The sequence below is a fragment of the Octodon degus genome, unplaced genomic scaffold (genome assembly GCF_000260255.1).
Source record: "Octodon degus isolate 3935 unplaced genomic scaffold, OctDeg1.0 scaffold00014, whole genome shotgun sequence".
NCBI lineage: Eukaryota > Metazoa > Chordata > Mammalia > Rodentia > Octodontidae > Octodon > Octodon degus.
Window position 1 is genome coordinate 5,267,245 of NW_004524590.1, and position 22,313 is coordinate 5,289,557.

Below are 22,313 nucleotides of genomic sequence, written 5' to 3' on the forward strand. Positions count from 1 at the left end.
TTCCGCGCGCTCAGTCTGCGCAGGACTCATCGAACTGTTTACAGTTATCCATCCGTGCCGTGCTCCCGAGCCAGGTGCTTGTTCACCGTGGTAACCAAGGCCCACAGGCCACGGCTCCCTAAAACTTTCATATTTTCAGTTATTACCTTGCCTTGAGTACAATATGTCCCAAGAAGTATGTATCAAATGAGTTATCTACAAATAACGCTAGGAAATAACTTTCCCAGTAACAAACGTCTATGTAACATTTATCTTTTCGGAGACCCTTGCCCTGTGCAAAGCCTCCACTCTGTTGGAGACTTGTAAAAATTGAGAGTATAAGTGGGAAAGATAAAGAAATGATTTCCAGATCTTCCTGTGCATTACAATTCAAAAGTAGATTACTGTAAGGAATGAACTCAAACCAGAAATTTATGAAGTGGAATAATGTAAATTTTTATTTTCTCCACTTAGAAATAGGCAACCTTATGCTTCAAAAAAAGAAAAGGTGATGGGCTGGGGAGATAGCTCAGTGGTTTAAGCACCTGCCTGACAAGCACAAGGACCTGAGTTCGATCCCCTAACCCCAGTACTGCATGCAGTGCTAGCCCCAGAACACCAGGCACACCATAAAGACCCCAAGATTGTGCTTAGTGGCACAGGTCTGTAATCCCAGCACTGAGGAGACTGAGGTAGGAGGATCAGTAGGAGTCCACGCTGTGTAGTGAGACCCTGTACCAAATAAATAAATAAATAAATAATGTTAAAAATTGTGAAAGAAAAGGTGAGATGCTTTTCAATAAGTCTTTTCCACAAGACCCTAGCTCCAACATTGATAATTGTCAATAATGGTAGGATAATTGTAGAAATAAAAAATCAAAACTCAGGAACTCAGGCCCAGTGCCTTCTAATGTGGATGACAGAGATGTGATCAGTACAAACTCATCATGCGTTTCAACAAGTTTAAACTGTTTCAATACCCAGTTTATTGTCTTTAATGGTTTCCTGCAAATATAAAATATTGGTAGGTTACTGAGTAAGCCGTGGCCACCCAGGCCTCTGTGAGCCCCTGACTTCCTCTCCTCCCTCATGGCAAGGAATCTGAGATTGTATTCTGTGCTTTCTCTACTCCTTCTTCCACTCCTGACCGTTTAGCCAGTTCCGTGTTCCTCCAGCCTCGAGGGGCCTAGACACAGCTGCTGTCCTGCCTACCCAGCTCCTCCGCACTTCATTTCCTTGTCAGCACTGACATTTATAACACCGACCCACATTCCCCATGCAAAGGGCAAACAAGTCAATAGCAGGACCACGGGCAAGGAAGAGGAATAGCAGCCAAGGAAAATCAATAGGCAGCATGGCTGGAGGATCTCATTCGCAACAGCTGATGTCTCCGAAGAGCTCAGGGCCAGTCACTTTGCGTTATCTACTATCTCCATAACGAATCAATGCAGCAAATATTACTACTATATTACAGATGAGGAAACCGATGCTCAGAGAGTTCAGGTTAGCAGCAACATAAGCCAGGAACTGGCCTTTATAGAATTTGAGCTCAAGGCTCATTCGAGTCCATTCATTTCCTGCCTTGTGGCCAAGTACCATTGCAGGAGTAAAGACAGGGTGCAGGGAGCCTGCATAGGGCCCCCCACCGTCGAGGAGCCTGGCACGCAGGTCACCATGGCACTAGCATGCTGTGTGATCGTCATTCCACTTCTGAGGGGCATGTGCGCATGTACATGTACATGCACTATTTTACCCTTAATAAGCACAAGGAAACCTTATGATGTGCCCACGAATAGTATAGATTTAGCAAGGAGGCTTAACCCCTGCACAGGACTCAGGTCCCATCTTTAGGACTTGATGACCTCATACTGAGAAATGTGCAAGACCTCTGGCAAAGCTCAAATCCCATGATATTTAACTCAGCTGACCCCCAGGTGTCACACTGTGATAGCCCATGAGAGTCAGTTTTGCTACTGAGAATATATTTAAATAATCTCAGATGAGACTAGCCTGGATTAGCTCCCTTAAGGGGATTTCATCAGAAACGTAATATTCTCCACAGCCCTGACTCTACTATTTACTAATTATCAATTTAAAAAAGAGCACACCTTGCCCCACCCACTCAATCACCTAAAGCAGGACAGAAAGTGAAACTCCAGCTTCCTTACGTAAGAAGCCAGAGGCCAAGTTCTCCCCCCACCCGCTGAAGAGCACACGCAATTCTGAAGCAGAATCAGAGGCCATCACAAAACGAGTGGGATGAGGAGGCTGCTTTGCTGTCGCTTTGTCGACACTGTCATCATAACTGCGGGGGCAATGCATTTATTAACTCTTTATTGTATGTCAGACCTGCCATCTGCATTATCACCTAAATTTCCAAAAAAAAACCCAACAGTGTTTATAATAGTGTGCACGTGTGTTCCAGTGGAAAAACAGAAGTGTGGAGAAGTAAGCGATTTGTGCAGGCTCCATTCCTCAGCAGCGGAGCTGTGATGTGAAATGAAGGGTCTGTGGGAGGCCTGAACCTGCAAGAGGGTGCTGCAGCCGCTCCAGGCTCAAAGTCCTTCTCTGCCTTCTGCCAGAGTGAGGCTAGAGGAGACTTTGATATCTGTGCGCTCAGGAGGAGAAGTGTGTGTAGAAGCGTGTGCACTGTCCAGAGCTCTTTAGTCCACCCTTGAAAACCCAACGGCGGCAAGACTGGGAGGCTGCAACCACTTCAGCGGCTGCCGCTCGGCGCTGCCCTCCCATCTACTGGACTTACAGCCCTGGGCGTGTGACTTAACCTCTCAGCCTGAAGCTTTTCATCCACTTGCCTCTTTTAGCAGACGTGAAAACAAGAAACAGTTCACAATAAGAAAGAAGCTCAGACAAGCATGATCTTATCAAATGATACCACCAAATAAGTAACAGTTCTCATAACTTAAACATTCACACACTATATATTATGCTATTATAAGTTATCATTTGGTTTTCTTGGGGGAAACTCGAAGTCGTCACAGCCAACACATGATACTGCACGTCCTTGAACAACGTTAATAGGCCTAACCTCATCCTGATGATACACTTTTGAGACAAATTTAACTTAAATAGGCTTTTTTGAACGGGGAATGTTCAGGTGCTCTTGCTGTCTACACGGCCTATGGCCTTGTCCAGCCCATAGGAATGGGCAGTCATTATAACTGGAAGAGAATTAATTTGAACTTTTTACCAGTAACATGCCTGGCAGACACCGTCTGCTGGACCGCAGCAGACACCCTCCGGCACCCCAGGCAGGTGCGCAAGAGCGCGTCGGGGCTGGCCTGAAGGGAGACCCTGCTGAAGTAGCCTAGGACTCGCTCCTCCTGGCAGGCAGAGCGTGCACCGAGCGCTCCTCCACGCTTTCGCCTCGTTCCCTTTTACTCGGCAGGATACACAGAGCAGGCAAGAGGTGGTATGGAGGGAGAAACTCAAGGGCCTGCTTTTGAAAGTGTTTCTGCTCTTAGAGAAAAAGGCAGCGTTGACATCGCAGCCCAGCACGAAGGAGGCCCGGCTGCCGCTGTGAGGTGTTTCATTTCTGACAGGAAAACAAAACTGGGTCTTGAATCAGAAGATAGCACACATTTCGGTTGCATGAAGAGAAAGGAAATTATCTATTGAGTTTCTCCATGGGGAAAAATGTACTTCATTATTTTTAAAAGAACTAATAGCAAAAATCCCACATAACCCAGTTGAAATTCATCACAAGTTATGTACAGAACAGAAAATGCGAGATGTGTGTTTGGGAAATTGGGAAGATTACTGAATTCTCATATTTGACTGTTTTAAAACACTACATTCAGGACTGAAAAGCTCAAGGACCTGAGTTTGATCCCCCGTGCTGCCTGCCATGGTGGCTCCGTGCCGAGCCAGCCCAAGAAACCAGGGGTGGTGGGGCATGTCAGTAATCCAATAATCCCAGTGCTGGGGAGGCTGGGAGAAGAGGATCACTGAGTCCAAGCTGTGTAGCAAGACCCTGTACCAAACAATAAATAAATAAATAAATAAATAAATAAATAAATAAATGATTTTTTTAAAAAGAAAACACCATTCACTTCACAATGCACTAAGGCAGGTCAAATTAATGAATCTGAAATATTTTATTGCTCTGAAAAATGATACCATTAAGCTTTACCTAGGGAAAATATAGGGCCATCACACAAATTATAAACAATGTAACTCCTGAGGAGTTTGTGGTTTAGCGATATATTTTTTTTTTTTTTTTTGCCGAAGAACTAGATATAGCCATAACAAAGTGAAATATTATTGAAGAAACCTGTGTATTTAAAATGAAATAATTTTTACTGGAGTCACTTGGAAAACTACCAACTAATACCAAAGAGGATAACAAGAATTCTTAAAAGAGCAGCTCTTAAATTTGAATTGATCAAAAGCTCCTACGGGAATTTTTAAATACAGCCAGTATGCTAACGTTAAGTATGAATAAGGCCAACATTTCTCAGGTTGTGTTTTCCTCTGCTTGAAAGTGGGTGTGCTCATCGCCTGTTAGTTATTTGTGAGAGTGCTCATGCTATATGAATACTGTTTCATGGTTACGTGGGGAATTATAAATGTTTCACTGTCCCCACTCTGTAAAAGAAGCACAATTATAATGCTTTTCTTTTTTGCTTGCAGTCATTAAATATCATTTTTGCATACATTGCTGTTACTTCATCATTCATTAAAAGATTCAGTAAATGGTTTATGAAACAAAAAAAAATATACATTTTTATTTTAACCTAAATTTGTATAGTCACAGTGTAACTGTTGTTTCTACTTATAGATGTAATATGAAATTTCATTTGTAGTTAGGGAAAGCCCAATGAAAAGGATATTCATTGTAAACAGCATCTCTTAAGTATTACCTTCTATGGCAGTACCTGTGTACCACTGATGCGCACAAATATGGTCCATCCTTTATTTTATACACAGCTCCCAGCCCGCTCCTAAAATCACCATCCCCTTCTTACCTCCTTAAGAGTTGGCGCAGTGCAAAAGAGGGCTGGGGATCTAGCTCAGAAGCGAGAATGCATGCTCCGCAAATGCAAGGTCCTGAGTTCGATCCCCAGTACCACAAAAGAAACAAAAATGTGAAAAAGAAAAGTATGGGTATTACTGAATCATGGTTAACTTCTCCTCCTACTTGTCCCTCTCTCGCAAGTAAGAACATGTCAGCTTCATTTTGAAACGACCTAGCTGTGTTTTCAACACAAGTGGTTAATATTAAGCTACTCCCTCCCCCTCAGCGGGCATGAATTGCGGATAATGAAGTTATGGTATTAGGCATATTTTAAATACTTGGCATTATAAGAATCTGGGGTGTCAGTTGGTACCAATTCATCTTGGGAAACCATGAGGAATTTTCCTGGAACTTTAAAAAAAGAAAATCATTCTTTCCACAAGGGCTGCTGAATTGGTGGAGCTGGAGCCTGTGTTCGCTGACTTTACCAGTCACTACTGAAATCCTGCCTGGGATCGAGCCCCCCTTCACAGAGGCGAGCAGGACAGTATTACCGTAACAGCATAACAATGCAGCAATAACAGTATTATAACACTGTAACATCACAGAATCGTGAATAACTGTCTCGAATGAGCTTCTCTTTAGGGATTTGCCCGGCATCCTACGGAGGGGGAATTATGGTGGCCATTTTTAGGTAACAGAGAAGAACTTAAACACACAGATGAAAAGTAGTTACTTCAAAATTCTGATTTTGGAAGACACCATTCTGATTCCTTTTTTATTTTGTGCACAGTTGGACTGTTATGATGGCAATTCGGTGAAGTCAGTGTTGAACCGAGAAAGAGAATTACGGACTGAGATGCATCGAGGCAGGCAGAGTCCAGTGTGGCTGGAAGCAGCAAAACAGACTGAGTGGTGACGACACTGGAGAGCCTGAAAGCAGCCGAAGCCTGCGCCGGCACCTGCCAATTTCACAGAGTACTGCACTACTTTCTGCCGTCATTGCTTAAACTGGTGCCAACCGATACACGCTCGGGCCGGCGCTGACTGGCAGGGAGCCGCAAGCCTTCTTCCCAACCCTGGGGCTTTGGAGCTGCTCCTTGAGAACACTGGCAGGACTCTTGGAAAGTTCCCTTTGCAGTCACTTTTCTAGACATGGTAAAGAGCAAACCACATCTCCTTTATGTTCCTACAGTTGTTAAAATTCAGGAATCATTTCGACTAACACTTTTTGAGTATCTACTAAATGGTAAGTGCTTTGCATACAGTGTCTCATAGGCTCTTCACATGAATTAAATGAATTTAGGTTTGTATTCTCATTTGCCCACGAGGAACTACAACACACTAGATAAGTTCACCAAGGCCGGTGACAAATAAGTATAGGGGAGGTATAAACATTAGGCAATTTATCCCTACATAGATAAGCATCTTTAATTCTGTAATTCTGTTTCTCAGTTCAATATTGACTTTACCGAAGTGGAATCATAAGAATCCAACTGTGAACAAAATCAAAAAGGAATTAAAGTGGAGTCTTCCAAAATCAGAATTTTGAAGTAGCTACTTTTCATCTACATATATAAATTCTTCTCTGTTACCTAAAAAGGCCACCATGATTCACTCTTCATAATACGTTAGGCAAATCCCTAAAGAGGAGGACATTCAAAATAGTCATTCATAATAGTGTGACATTACAGAAGATGGAGTACGTTTGAGCTTCTAAGTTGAAGAACCAAAGAGAACTGAACAACCATGTTCTGTCACAGCCTCACTTAGAATTCACTTCCACAAAACAGACCGAAAGCATATGTGTAGCATTCACAAATCTCACCACACTTTCCAGGTTAGGTGGGACTTGTGCAGATGGGGAAGGAATTCTTCCAATTTCTATGCAGCTTATTAGGGCCAAGCAAATGCTGGAAGCTACATGAGCAGAAAGCCATCCAACCAGAAAATAATGTCTCTTCCAGGTGTGAGGTCTGGCCTGTCAAACCAGTAAGCAAGCAAGTAATGTACACATACAAACTACGCAAACAAAAATGCTACCAGCTTGGCCTGAATGGAAATCACGACTTATTTCTATTCCCACTTTGGTACTTAGAGTTTATAAGTGCAATTATAATTCCTTTCTGCCTGACTTTAACATGTTTCCATATTTTGAAAGTAAGTATATCCAAAATCTGACTATCAGTAAGAAATTCCCTCTCAGGAAAATAATAATCATCAAAATTTGAATTGCACCAAAAAGTAGTTTTAATTTTATAATAAAAAGTATTGAAATATTTTGTCAGACTAAAGAAACATTTTTTCCCTGTGGGGCTGGAGTGCAGGCCTGGTGCATGCTAGGCAAGTTCTCTACCAAAGAGATCCATCCCCAGCCTGGGCCTGGAGATTTTTGAACTCAAATCTTTCTGACTAACCGTACTACTAGGATAGGGCAGTGTTACTGACCTAAAAACACATTATAAGTCATACTCTCTCTGAATCTGAGGAACGCACATTTATGCTTTTACATGAAAGAGGTGATTTTTTAGAAGCAAATGATCATGTCAAGTGGATGACTTCCTAAGTAACATGCTTTCTTTTATATAATCAGTAAAAAACACGTTAGATTTCTCAGCCACTCTGATCTGTCATGGTTGAGCCTCAGTATTCACAGAGAACTGAGGCCACAGTGTTGGTGCAGCCGGAGGCTCTTGTTTCCCGGGCACCTCCTTGTGCTGTGGGCACCTGCAGGAGTGCACACTTGTGTTTATCACTGTGTGTGAAGTGGCGGGGCTGGTGCAGCATGCACCCAACCACTGTTCTGTAAGTTAGTGAATTGCTTTCCTCCTACAAAAACAAAAATGTGCAAACTTGATTTTCTTTTATAGTGGATGTTATTAATGTTACTGAGCAAAACTGAAATAAATTTTCTATATGCATTTCCCTTAGTGCTTACCCAGAAAATGCCTGCAATCCTTAATTTTGGGTCAAAAATGTCCTACAGAATTGTACCCTAGAAACATCCTTTTTCTGAATTTAAAGAATTGCGGGGGATTTGCCCTCCATTCCATGTATCCATTTCTACATCATCCTTTCCTGTGTTCTCCATCCTTACTCTTCTCTGACACATGTGTTTAGTTCTTTTGCTTTGTAAAATTATTGGGGTGGGGTGTGTGTGTGTGTGTGTGTGTGTGTGTGTGTCGGAACTCGTGGAATACAACTTAATGCACATATGCAAAGAATAAATCCTCCTTTGCGATCAGCACTCACTGCTTCGTGTGAGTCTTGATACGTGTGAGAAGGGGTGTTATCACCAGGCAGGAGCCTGTGACCTGGCGCTGCTGAGGCTGAGCAGGAGGGTGGAGCCTGGACTGAGCAGTGAGACTCACCATTTCATCATAAAGAAATAAACGTTATGATTATGTAATACAGAAAGCAAGGGCTGGCGAGATGGCTCAGTGGTCTAAAGCACCTACTTGGAACAAGCTTAGCGAAGCATCAGGGACCGCAGTTCGATCCCCCAGCACCACATGCCAGCCAGCCCCGCCCCCTGGTGGGCTGAGCTGGCCACACACACACACACCACACTCTCTCTCTCTCTCTCTCTCTCTCTCTCTCTCTCTCTCTAATAAATAAATAAAATAAAATAAAATAAAATAAAATAAAATAAAAAAAAGAAAGCAATCTGCAGAATTAGTATCTGTCCTTAATAGGTGAACTCACGGTCAGGCCCAGACAGGACACATGTACCTGACTGTGAGGCTTAGTTCTGACTACACTTCTCCTGCTGCAACAGCGGAGGGAATGAAAAGAAGGCTCCTTGTTTTGAGGCCGCATGATGAAGATGTCCCCCGAGCACACTTCCTCAGTGATGCTCTGGCTCTTCCTGGCTCACTATCACAAAGCAGCAGAAGAGGCGAGTTGTCCCCCAGTTGAGCAGCTCATTGCTTCAAAGTGTCACGCTGTTAAGATTTAATGTTGCCTTAACTCAAGAGAGTGGAAGATCCTAGAAATGGCACAGACAGACCCAAGATACCAAAAGGAGTTTAAGAAATTCTGAGAGGGGGTGTCATGTGGGCTTCATTGCACAGAGCAAGTGCCATCCCAAAGGGTGTGGCGTTAAATGACAGCCCTCCGGTTAGCTCTCCTCCCAAAATTCTGGCTTCCGTGATATGAAGATTCAGTGGCCCACAATGTACTTAGGTAGTATTTTTTTAGTTACTTTTCTTGCTCTCTCAGTTACTGTTTACTTGTTATTAGGACAAAATACCCAACACCCCAAATTAAACAAGGAACGGTTTATTTAGCTCACAGTTTGTAGAGTTTTCAAGCCATACTTGGCTGGCTCCCAGGGAGAGTGGCACAAGGCACAGGGCAGTAGTCCATGGCAGCAAAGAGCAAAGGGAGGGGCAGTAGCTGTGGCTTCTAGCCAGGCACTTTCACATACTTGTATTATAAAGCAGCTACCCTGGGCTGGGAGTGTAGAACTATGCAATGACCATGCTCTCCTCTTGCCCAGGATGAGGATGCTCACAAACTAAGAATCCTGGCTCTCTGCTGAGTCCCTTAATTAAACTTCTGAACTTCTCAACTTGACACGACATATCAACCATTACACTTGCTAAGACAAAATACCTGACATCCAGTGTCAAAGGTGGAATGGTTTATTTAGCTCACAGCTTGTAGATTTCATAAGTGGCTGGATCCAAGCTAGGGTGGCACATGGCAGAGGCGCAACCGTTCATGCCTCGAAAAGGCAACAAAAGCAAGGAGACAGAGCAAAACAGACCTCTTTCTGTCCCTTATATTGTATCCAGTCTACCAGGACTATGGCAATACTGATCTAATCAATGGACTGATTCAGCAGTCACTCACCCTTAACCCCAGCACCCTTAATCCATTGCACAATGAAACAATCACATAGTCTAGATTCAGTCACCTCTGAAAAAAAACCATATCACCACAGAAGGTTTTTGGGAAATATGTGTAAACAAGCCAGAACAGGTAGCTAAGGACAGTATACACTCTAAGGTTTAATTCTCCTCAATGAAAATCAACAAGCATCATAATGCTTTGGTGAGTTTCAGGAAACAAAGAGACATATTAAGCATTTGGGCAGAGGAGAGGGACGGTGAAGCCAAGACAGCATGCCATAAACCAATGTTTGTTCCACTATGAAGAATTAACTGCACCATTCTCAGTAAGCCTGGGAATTTAAAGCCTTGAGCTCTCGGGACAAGAAGTCACTGAAGCTCAAGTTTTCATCTGACGTTAAGGAAAACTGGATCAGGAAAATAGTCACTTCATGCAAAATGGAATAAGCAAAACAAAATGCACGCACAATTTTGATGTCATTCTGAATTTTTTAAAAGACAAAATAAAAAATATATATATTAAGATATATCATTAAGAAATATGCATGCATTAATATTACTGGGAGTCCAACCAAGGGCCTTATGCATGACAGACAAGAACTGTACTACCGAGCTACAAACAGTACGTTAGGTTTTGCATGTTGTTTTTAGGTCCGATTTCCCATAAAGCACGCTGCCTGTCTCGTACTTGCCACCCTCTTGCTGTAGTCTCCAAACAAACTGGGTTTATGAGCGTCTGCCACCACACCTGACATAATATATTATTTTATTAGCTACAGGCTTCATGCTGAAACCTTTGTGGCTTAAACTCACTGAGGTTTGGGACTCAAAGTTAGAGACACAGAGACACAGAGAGACAGAGACAGAGAGACTGATGTTGTCCTGGGGGGGAACATCGCTGTGCACTTGAAGGATGAACACAAGTCTCACTGAGCCAGAAGTTTCCCAATGTTTGACCTTCCAGGATTCCACAAAGTCATTTCAACTACAGGTGGACATAGTGATGTGTGTGTGTGTGTGTGTGTGTACACACACAAATACAAACTCACACCACATGCTGTGCATAAAGGAATAAGACGCCATAGAAAAGTAACATATTCATTTGAACCCACCCATTGCGGATATTGAAAATACCAGCCACAACATGTTGAATAACTATTAAGGAAATACTCAATGCTATAGACAGATGAAAAAAGGATGTGAAATAAACAGGGGTTATCTTGATTGATAGGCATATTTTCAAAGTAACACAAAGTTATGAAATCTACAAGTCTTTTGATGAATTTTTTGTGGGCTTTATATATAGTGTGCTATTCACAGATAATAAATTTAACTTCTCCTTTTCTTATTCTTATTGCTTTTACTGATTTTTCTTGTTTGATTGCTGTGGCAATGTTTCTAGCACTGTACTGACTAAAAGCAGTGATAGTGGCATCCCTGTCTTGTTCCTGATCTTAGGGTAAAAGCTTTCAGTTTTTGACCATTTAGTACGATATTGTCTATAGGTTTGTCATAAATGGCTTTCATCACATTGAGCTAAATACCATTTATTCTGAGTTGATATCATTAATGGTGTTGGATTTTGTCAACTGCTTGTTCTGTGTATGCTGAGGTGATCTTATGATTTACTTCCCTCTCAGATGAATGCGTACAAACAGCAAATAAATGAACACAAACATTCAACATCACTGGTCATTCAAGAGAGGCAAATTAAAGCAACACTGAGATTTCATCCCTCCCCAGAAAGAAGAGCTATCATTAAGAAGTCAACCACGAACAAATGCTGGAGTGGCTGTGGGGAAAAAGGAACCCTTCTCCACTGTTGGTGGGAGTGCAGACCACTGCAACCATTGTGGACATCAGTGTAGAGATTTCTGAAAAAAACCCCAGCATTAAAGGTACCATTTTACCCAGGTGTTCCTCTTCTGGGTATCACCAAAGAAGAAGCAAACACATCATACCACCACCCGTTTGTAGCAACACAGTTTATAATATCTAAACCTTGGAAAAAGCTCAAATGCCCAACAACCAAGGAATAGATAAAAAGATTTTTTTATAGAATGAAATACTACTCAGCCATAAAGATGGGTAAACTTGAGCTATTTCTCAGTAAATGATTGCAAATTGAGACCGCACTCGTAAGTGAAAAAAACTGGGCACACATATGTAAATATCATATCCTTTCTATAGTATGAGAAATCAAATGTATAAATAAGGACCAAAATGTACAAGAGATGTTGTGAGATAGAAAAAAAAAAAACTGTTCAAAAGAAAGGACAACCTGGGAGTGAGAGGGGGAAATAAAGAAGGAAAATTTTAGAAAATGCCAAAATGAGCCTAACTCTTAAGGGAAATAAATCAGACACACACATTTAAATACCACATTGTGAGACACTAAAAGGGTAGATAAGGACCAAAATGTATAACAGGTACTAGGGAACAGGAAACAAAAAAGAACTGGGATGAGAGAGGGGGAACAGAAAGAAAGAAAAAGAAAAAAAGAGAATAGAAATAGAAAAAAAAGAGAATGAAAATACAACAATTCTGTAAATAAAGAGGGAAAGGGGGAGGAAGGGATGAGAGGGTATTGAGAAAATAAAAAAGAATCAGGATTCATGATATATAGATCCAAACTCTGATGAATATGTTTATCACGTATATCCAAAATATACCAATAAAATTAATGTTCAAAACCCTACAAAGTTATTTTTGGAAATCAAAAGCAAATATCATCAATGCAAAATGAATCAGGGAATAGGATAAAGAGGATTAGGCATACATGAAGAAAGAATTAATGAAGCTGAGAATGGAATCAAACAAAATGGCCATCCTGCAAGCCACTATGGCAGAGTAAAAGTATAAATAGACGGTAAGAGATGTTAGTTTAGAATTAGAAAGCATAAATTTATCTAACTGAAATATAAAATAATGGCATGAAAAGACATGGAAGAAGTAACATTTGACATATTAGAAGTTTTGAGAAACGCTGAATAGACAGATGAATGATATCTGTGACCTGTAGACACAGACATGTATGAGCTACTTAATATGTTCAGAGAGCATAAGACACTTAAAAGAGAAATCTATAGCCAAACGCATCATAATGCAAGCACAAAAATCAGCAAAAATTAGATGGCCTTAAAGGTAGCTTATAGGAGATGAATGAGGTGTGGCCAGAGCACTTTGAAAGGTGGGATAGATTGATCAGAGACTTTTTGAGAGCAGGCACTGGTGCCAGAGGACCAGATTTCAGTGTTTAAAAGCAGCTCTTCTGCAGGAAGGTGTGGGAAACCCTAATGGTCAGCATTTCTGAGCCCTGCAGGTTGAAAGCTCCTATGTTGGACCTTTCGAGGTCCCATGGTGGCATCACCAAGTGCAGAGTACAGGAAAGATGTGGATTCTCCTTCCCTGGTAGAAGCCAGTGGCTAGTGGCCCCAACAAACTGGGTTCTTTTGTGTTGAGCTGTATGTTGAACAACATTATCTTCCCTAAATGGAGGTGAAGCAGGAACCTTTTCCAGCTAACAAGGTTACAATCAAGGGACCTTTACACAGGAAAAAGCTTTTGATTCAGAAATAAAGAAATTGAATCTGGGCAAAAGTAGAAAGGTCTGAGATGAACAAATGGCGAGCAAAAAGCTACTGGCTATATTAGTAAATCAAATAAAGAGTATCCACCAAAACTAACAATTCCTACTATTAGGAAGGGGAAATGGGATAAGAAATAAACAAAACTCAACCCAGAGGCCAGTTAGTATTGATTGGTTCATTCAACTGCCACTTGAGAAATGAATACTGACATTTTCTAGACAACTGTGGCTAAGCTTTTGGATTCTCATAGTGTTCTATAAAATGTGTCCCCTTTATACAACTAAAAAAAGAGAAAAAAACAGTGAAATGACTCATGTTCTTGATTTTTCACCTTTTCCATTGTCCAGCAGACCTCAGTGGCATGAGGCATGCTTTGCAGCGGTCTTTATTGACCTCCTGCCTCTGACAACTGGACCTGCCCTACTGCAGTCTCCTTGGATCCTGGAATTTGGGGTAGTACCAGTCGGTAATCAGTAGCTTCCCTGATCCTCATCAATCCACTTGAAACAGCATTCCAAAAGCCCATGAGTGGAACTTACGTTGTGAGTACTACACCAATTTTGTTAAGTAACTGACATCTTCTTTTGAACCCAAGCCTGCCTAGAATGTCCAAAGTTGTCAGGTATTCCTGGATGGTAATGTAACAGAATACCAAAGTCCGTGACAGAGTCAAATGAATACTGGAAAGCCAAAAACAAGCAGGTGGAATCAGTCCAACCATACTACCAACCTCAAAATGCGGAAGGAGCCACACCAGACAGCCTAAAATAAATGCCAAGGCGGGTATAATGTCGCGACTCAACTGCATGCTCCTCATAAGCCATACGTAAGGGTTAAATGGAAAAGAAAGATTGAATGGATGAGAAGGACACAAAGGCAAACTAACCAAAGCACAACTTGGAATAGCCATATTAACGACAGATAAAATCAATTTAAGTGCAAGAAGATATTAAGGTTAAAGAATTTCATTAAGTATGGCAAACATGTTCACCTCATCAAGAACACATAAAATTTTCAATTTTCCATGTACCTAATAAATACTTTGATATAGAACATAAAAATCTGTCAAACTTCCAGTAAAAAAAAAATCCTCTGTTGCAGTGAATTTCAATCTGTCAACTGTCCACATTTTGCATTTTGAACTTAAATAAAAATCAAACAAATGGAAGTAAAGCATTATACAAATTTAAAACATATTAATGTAAAATCAAGTAAACTGGCTTGTTACTGCTATTACTGTTGTTATTTATGGGCCTTGGGTTTAAACTTACAGCCTTTCCACTGAAGCACACTTGTGGCCCTTCTTATTTTGAGACAGGCTTGCTAAATTGCCCCAAGTGGGCTCAAACTTGTAACCCTCCTGCTTCAGCCCACTTATTATATTACTTGTTCCCTTTGCTACTTTGCTTTCACCAATGGAAATAAATTCCATTCTCCACATTTGCATGCATCTAAATATTATCTTTGTGGTTTTTTGCATTTCAGTAATTTTATTGAGGGCCGGGGATATAGCTCAGCAGTGTAAGCACCTGCCTGGCAAGCACAAGGTCCTGAGTTTGAGCCCTGGTACCACCAAACAAATAATAGTAATTTTATTGAAAGGTACATGTCTTATCACCAAATGCAATGGTAGTTGATTAAGTTATCACTGCCAACTGAAAATTAATACTGATGTTTTCAAAATATTGAAATAAATCAGCCTTTTGGTGAAAGTGAAGTTATTCATAAAACATGATTTACAGGAAGTTAAAGGTAGAACATACAGTGGTTCCTTGGTTTACTTTTCAATGCGTATTTCTATAGCATGACAGCACAATTGGCTGCGTCCTTCCGCACAGACTCAGGCTGCAGGCCTGGCGGGGCGCTGCTCACAGCGCCAGCAGTACGTACACACTGCCGCACTCGCTGGCCCACACAGAGAAGTCCAAATGCTGCCGCGGGGATCTCATAACTACGCAGGTGCCCGCCTACTTTTCTTAAGACACAGTATAGAAATTGCGAAGGTCTATTCTATTACTTTAAGAAAACAAGCAACTAGAAGCAATGGTAGTTTTATAGAAACAACTCGTAGAAAAATCCAGAGTGCTTTAATCTAGCCAGAATGTATGTTAAAGCAAGTGTTTAGAGTGGTAATTGATTATAAGCTACTACATAATATAATAGAAAAAAATTAATGGAATGAGACTGAGGAAGTGTGTGTGTGTGTGTGTGTGTGTGTGTGTGCGCGCGCGCGCGCAGGGTCTCACTGCACAGGTTGGACTCGTAGTGATCCTCCCGATTTCCACCTCCCCAGTGCTGGGAGGACAGGCATGCACCAGCACGCCCGGACTCCATCGCCTGCTCAGCATGCCTGGCGGCGGAGCTGGAGTGGCACCTGTGCCAGGGATTGAGAGCTGCGCCGTGCACTTACCTAAGCAAGCACTTAGTTCCTTCAGCTATATTGCCAGCCTCTAAGCAAGTAGATTCTGTATGGAAATTTGCATCATTGACATGAACATAACCTGTTCTTTTGTTGTTGTTGTTGTTTTGTTTTTAGGAGAAATGTTAAAGACAGCTCATATGAATATGCTAAACTTACTAGGTCTATATTTAGGCTTAATAAAAAAAGTTCTTAAATTTAAGTGCAATCAGAAATCTTGACTTTAGACTTCGGAAACCCCAAGAGTGAAAGCGTCAGCTTTGAACTGCAAGGAATGCCAAAGGGAGGTATTTACTCATTCATTTGTTTTAACAAAGCACCTCCGAAAGATAGTAACCAGAGCGACAGACCTACCCGCTAGCTTGCCCAAGACGAGCGACCTTACGGTCCTGAACTCGACTTCGGGTGAGAAGTTATAACTCAGCCGGAGTTGTTGGTCCATCTGCGAGAAAAGAGAAAACAAAGGCTGTCAGCCAGCGTGCTCCACTCAGGGGCGAGCTGCGCGCATCCGGAAAGAGTTGGAAAGCCGCCCGCTGTGAAGATTCCTCCTGGGGTCCTTCCTGCAGAGGACTCAGATGCCCGTCTAATCCTCCCACAATGCCCGTAAAATACTCCTTGCTTCCTTCTGTGGGAGATGAGGCTTTCGCAGGCGTTAAAGCTTTTGACAGGCATTTATCTCTCCGCGGAGATTTTCAAATTCTTCGCTGCAAACAAGTAAACAAATGCAACCCGCCTTGCAGCTGCCACGCAGGCTTGACGACCGACCGGTGGGAAGGCTGGCCCCGTCCCTCCCTTCGGCCCTCGGGCCTCAGCCCGCCACGGTCCTCTTGCTCCAGAATCGTGCTCGGGCCTGGACGGGGACTGAGCGGCTTTGCTGGGCCAGAGCTGCAGCAGCCGGACAAGCTCGGGGCTGCAGACAGGAGAGGCGCTGAGCGCCGCTGACGCCCTGCGGGGCGGCCTCGCTACCCCGCCAGCCCCGCGCTGCCGGGCCGCCCTTCGGGGTTGCCTTCTGGCCTCGTCCGCCCCAAACCCAAGGCCGTCTGCTCGTCCCCGCCCGCCTCTAGGCGGCGTTCTGCACCCACCGCGCTATTCCGCTCAGTCAGATCCGTCCAGCGGCTTCCGGACCGCTCCGAGCACGCCCAGGAGGTCTTCCTCCCGGGCTCCTCCCGCCCTGCGGCCGGCAGTGCTCCTCACGGAGGGGATGAGGGCGCCAGGGCTCGCGTGCCCGGCGCGGGCCCCGCAGCAGCGGGTGCGCCGCAGTGCCACGCCCTCTGCCCTTCCTGCTCGCTCGGCCTGCGGCCCAGGCCCGCCCTCTGGGGCCTCCCCGCGCTGGGGTGGCTGCTGGCGAACGTCGCGGCTGAGACCCCAGCGCGTGCCTGTGTGCTTTGTGACTGTGAGGACTTCAACCGCTTTCCTCGTGTTTGTCCCTTAACGAACGGTGGGATGCGGGAGACATGAAACCAATGCACTTCTTCCTAATCTATGTCTCTCTAGGGTACTCTGAGGCAGGTCCCATGATTCCTATTAATATTAATATTATTAATAAGAATTACAATTGCATTAGTATATTTCATTATATTGCACGTTGATAGTAGTACAGGTGGGGAAACTGATGTCACAGAGGTGAGCGGTTTGACCCTGGGCTGACCACATCAAGGAAGTGGTGGCCCTTGCCGTGTGGCTCGCGTGACCCAGGACACCCGGTCTGCTTGCTGCGCTTCACTACGTACTGGAACACCTGGAGAACGCGTCACTACGTACTGGAGCGCCTGGAGAACTTTTTATTTTATTCCTAAATCCTCACAGCGGATATTCCATAAACAGTTGCATAGCTACTGCGTGCCGGGAGCTTCGTAGGGTCGCCCTGACCCTCCTGCTCCACATGCTTTTCCAGCTTGCAGCGGATCCTTTTCTTTCAAATTCGTATTAGTACGTGTTTGCAGTGCATGACTTTTACATTCATTTCTGGGAGCAGTGGGATAGCACAGCTTGATTCTCTTTCAGCCCCTTCCTCTTCCTGCCCACCTCTCTCCTTCCTTCTCCAAACTTCCTTTCTTCACTTTCGTTCTTACTCTTACTATCATCATTACTAGGATTGCTATTGCTCGCATTGTTGTTCTGATCATTTTCTATCACTTAAGACATGTAATGTCATACTCTATATTCACTGTGGGCATGTGGACATGTGGGAGGGGCGACCCATCTTACCTGTTGTCACAGCACTCCCTCCCCTCCCCCATACTCTCCTAGACTTTTTAAAAAAATCTCTTACTTTGCAGTAAGGTGCTGCATTACAATAATCTCTCTCTCCCTCCTTTTCTTGTTCTCTCTCTCTCTCTCTCTCTCTCTCTCTCTCTCTCTCTCTCTCTCTCCCTCCCTCCCTCATAAACTCATAATCTATGGATTGAGGGTTACAACTACCTCTAGGTATTCTTATTTTTTTCTGTTGGAAATAACAACTGGCACAGCTTGCTGAATGAATGAATAAATAAACATCTTGTATTGATTGCCTTCTTGGTAGGCTACAAAGACAGATTCCATACTAATATCAGGATGTCTAAGGCAGCTTCCACACCTTTGGGCACAAGGAGTCTTTGGCACCCTTGGTCTCCACCCGTGCTCTATTCAGGGCCCACAGACCCACATGTGGCCCTAGCCCTGGACCAGCTCTCTTCTGTTTCCGCAGAGTTCTTGCCTGCTTCGTCTGTCTTCTCTCTACAACCATCTCTTCCCGCAAGGTGCACAGTGCCTTCTTTCAGGCTTTTCTGCCTGGTGAGAAGGTGGAAGGCAAATGGGGATGTCCTGCCAAGGGAAGAGCAGTGGCAGGGATCTTGGAAGTGGAGTTGGAGCTGAGAGTCCCTTGGTCCTCTCCTCACCACTCCTCAGGCTCCACATGAGCAGCTCTCAAACAGTTCTCTGGTCACAGGGCTTTGCTCCAGCACCACTCAGGGAAGTGTCCTCTGTCCCAGTACCCGAGCTATTCTTGCCCCAGATTTTGCTTGGTGAGAATGTGTTCCATCCTTCATTCCTTCACCAGACTAGTAGCAGAGGGAGAGAAGGTAAGTGAGACTGGGTTAAAGGAGCTTGTGCCCAGGGTGTAGCTCAGCAGCACGAGCACCTGCCTGGCAAGTGCAAGGTCCTGAGTTCCAATCCTGATACAAAAAAAAAGAAGCTTTCACCAAAAGCACATTTGTAAAAGCTGGGAGATGAGGGTGGGAGGGCAGGCACCAGCCTTAGCCCACAGGGGACACCTTGCTGTAGTGCAGCGTCAGGTGTTAGGCAGCCTGTTTACAAAACAGAGCCCATGCAAGAGCCATACAGGGATGTACAAAGATTGCTTTAAGGCTTCATTATTTATCATACAGGCTAAGAAATCAATGATGTAGACAGCAACACAGGCATTCTTTTATTCATTCCCATAGAGCCACTTTATTCTTCGCATTGCTTTCTTCTGTACTTACAACTGGTAAGGGAATAAGGGGTAACTCTCTGAACTCTTTACACCTCTAGGATAGCTAAAGTTTGCAGCCTGCCTTAGAGAGGCTTAGTCCACGTCCAAGCCTAGAGAACTCAGAGACGCTGACAAGTTATTAAATGGATGACTTAAAAAAAAGAGGAAAGCAGATAAAAACTTTTTTTTTAAGCAAGCCCCACATGTCAGATTTTTGCTCTTGAGTTTTTAGCTATATTCCTTCACACAAGCTCTGTGAGAACTTAGTCTAGTTGCATTCATCCTTGTGTAGACAGGGAGATAGGAGATAGCTAGCTAGCTGGATATGCAGACTTCTAAGTAGACTTGGTCAGAAAGATACATCTTCTCTTAGGATCACGCAGCATAAGGAACAGACTGAATTCACACCCAGGCATCTCTTCCTGGATGGATACCTCCCCTAGCCTTAGACTCTTCACTTTATAAAGAAAGAAATTAACTAGTTCTAAAAATTATCTACCCTCTCCTTTAGATCTCATGACCATGCTGCTGTTTGGTTAAAATGGCTCAATCTCTGTAATGTTGGAGTATATCTTAAATAAGGATGCCAAATTTCACCACTACACCCAGGACATTTGGTGCGAGGGGGCAGGAGGTCCTTACTCTTAAAAATTACTGGCCAGTTGGAATCCTGGAGCTTTTTCGGAGAGTTCTTTCTCATGGCTGTAGACCCAGGTTCTAAGACCTTTATGTGGCCACAAAGAGCAGAGCAGAGGAGGAATAGCAATGTGGGACTAGGGACTTTGGGGGAAGCGACCCTTAATGCCTGTTCGCTGGATGAAAGGGACTGATGTATCAGCCATCTTCTCTTTCACAGGTATAGCAGTCGCTGAGACATCTTCCACAGGGTGTGGGGGGACCAGGATTGCACTATTAGCCTTCCTTTTCCAACTGGGACTGAAAAGCTTATTGTAGGGAAAGTGAAGCAAATCACCCTGCCTGGGGGAGGGGACTGGACCGAGAAGAGACCAGTGTGCCATGTTCCTGTGCTAAGGAAAGTCTGAAAGCTAAAGCTTCTGCGATTTTTCTGCTCCTCTCACACATTAGCAGCAATCTGCTCACCTGATGGCTGTGCACTACTGACTATAAGTTCACCATGCAAATTCCTCACATAGAGGATTTCTTTCTTGGTTTCCTATTTGCAACTTTTTGTAAGTGGACACGATACTAGGCATAGTAGAAGAAAGGAGCCATATGTGCAAATGTAAAAATGTGCACCAGAACATGCTCCCATGTCCCCATTTGGACCTCAGTCAGAACCCAGGCAAATGACTCGGAGTCCCCATTCCTTTCAACACAGGTGTGCCCAGAGGCCCTTCTGCCCGCTGGTGCCTGGAGGAACTGCTGGAGGTACGCCCATGAAGTTCTGATGACCTGGGAACTGTTCCTACTGCAGGGCTGGCCATTACAGCTGACCGTTACTCCTGCATGTCCGTCAGTGGAGGTAACTGATAGTTATTCTAACTTCTCGAGTATCTCATAGCCAAATGGATAACAATGTTGCTGCCACTCCTCCTGTGACCTCTGCCAAACCCATCTCTCCGCAGCTTCCCTGTCTCTTCAGGACTCATCTCGGTCTGTGCCTCGTCACTGTGAAATCTGTCCTTCCACCTAGTGAAGACAGGGAAGGCGTGGACCTGAAATCACAGCAGTGCCTCCCGGGCCTAAAGGCTGATGCTTTACTGCCCACTACACAAGGTCAGCTCAGTCTTGGACACACAGGACCTGAAGCCCAGCAGAATTCTTCCATTTAGTTCTCAAATATTTGTTCAATGCTTCTTGTATTTTAGCCAATCTCTGGGAAAGCAGGGATTCCACAATAATGAGGACAGACAAACATCCAGATTGTCATGAGACTGACATTACGGAGGAGGCAGACAGCAGCAAAGGTACAAGAAATGAGGAGATTTTATTGGATGTCATGTGGCATCAAATTCTGAGACAAAGGAGTAAAGCAGGTAAAGGCCATGCAGACCGTAGGACCGAAATCTAGTGGAAAAACTGCAGCACTGAGAAAGAGTTAGGGCTAAACACACATCTGAGATGAATTCATCTGCGTACACATGGTATCTACAAACATGAGCCTGACTGAGAAAAGCGCTGCAAGTTTCGTTTGCTTGGAAGAGCACAACTACACAAGAGAAGGCGCTGAGGACAGAGCCCTGCAGGGGCCTGGTGGGGAGAGAGGAACCAGGAAGGCTCAGACGCCCGCGGCACAGGATGGATGGCTGACAGAGGAAGAGAAAGCAGGCAAGAGCAGGGTACAGAGAGCAAGCCAGACCAAGCGGAACCCACAAGCAGGGAGCCATCACAGTGTCAGCGGTCCTGGGAGGATAGAGCCGGACCAACAACTTCTATGAGAAAACGTCACTGGTGCTCATGAAGGGCAATTGTGGTGCCATATGGGAAGAAAATCCCTGCTGGTGTGGGGATAAGGAGAGGGAAGCATCATTTGGAAACCAAGTAGGTGGACACTATTGTCATGACTTGGGCATACAATGTGGAAGAAGACAGGACACTCAGTGAAGACTGGTAGAAACTGGATTTCTTCCCTTGACCCAAATAGGCTTCTGTGTGTTTATTTTTTGTGTCAGTGTGTGGAATAAGCACTCATTTCATGCTTTGGGAAACCATCTAGTAGAGCTGAAAAAACAGGAACAAGAAAGGGAGGAAGTGCTTCCTCCCCAGGCTACTGCGGGTGAGTGGGCGCTGGGATCTGACCCACTGGGGGAGGGCTTAGATAGGACCTTGAAGAGTGCAGACTCAGTAGCCAGAGAGCAAGTGCGAGGGAGAGAGATGGGCAGGTGGGGAGTGGGCCATGGTGGCATGGGTATTTTCTCCTTAATGCTACATTTCTTCAAAAAAGGAAGAAAACAAAGTGTTAAGTTTTGTGTCTAGTTGTCCCCCCCCAAAGCCTGCTGCAGTCACTGGGGAGGTTTCTAGAGTTTGTGGTTGATGCGAGCTCCAGTGCGGGGACTGTGGGCGTGAGTGCTGCACTCGCCCT

At 44.1% G+C, this 22,313-nt stretch overlaps 1 protein-coding gene and 1 non-coding gene across 2 annotated transcripts in view; one reads left to right on the forward strand and one right to left on the reverse strand.

The window, feature by feature from the left end:
- The window catches only part of Cntnap5 (contactin associated protein like 5), a 930,940-nt gene that overhangs the window by 60,517 nt on the left and 848,110 nt on the right, over positions 1 to 22,313 (reverse strand). Inside the window, exon 21 of the mRNA XM_004626336.2 lies at positions 16,174 to 16,261. Coding sequence (XP_004626393.1) covers positions 16,174 to 16,261 — 88 coding nt within the window. The remainder of the gene's footprint in view (positions 1 to 16,173; positions 16,262 to 22,313) is intronic.
- On the forward strand, positions 8,117 to 8,245 carry LOC111815333. The gene has a single exon (XR_002820038.1). It is a non-coding gene; the product is annotated as a small nucleolar RNA SNORA40 (small nucleolar RNA).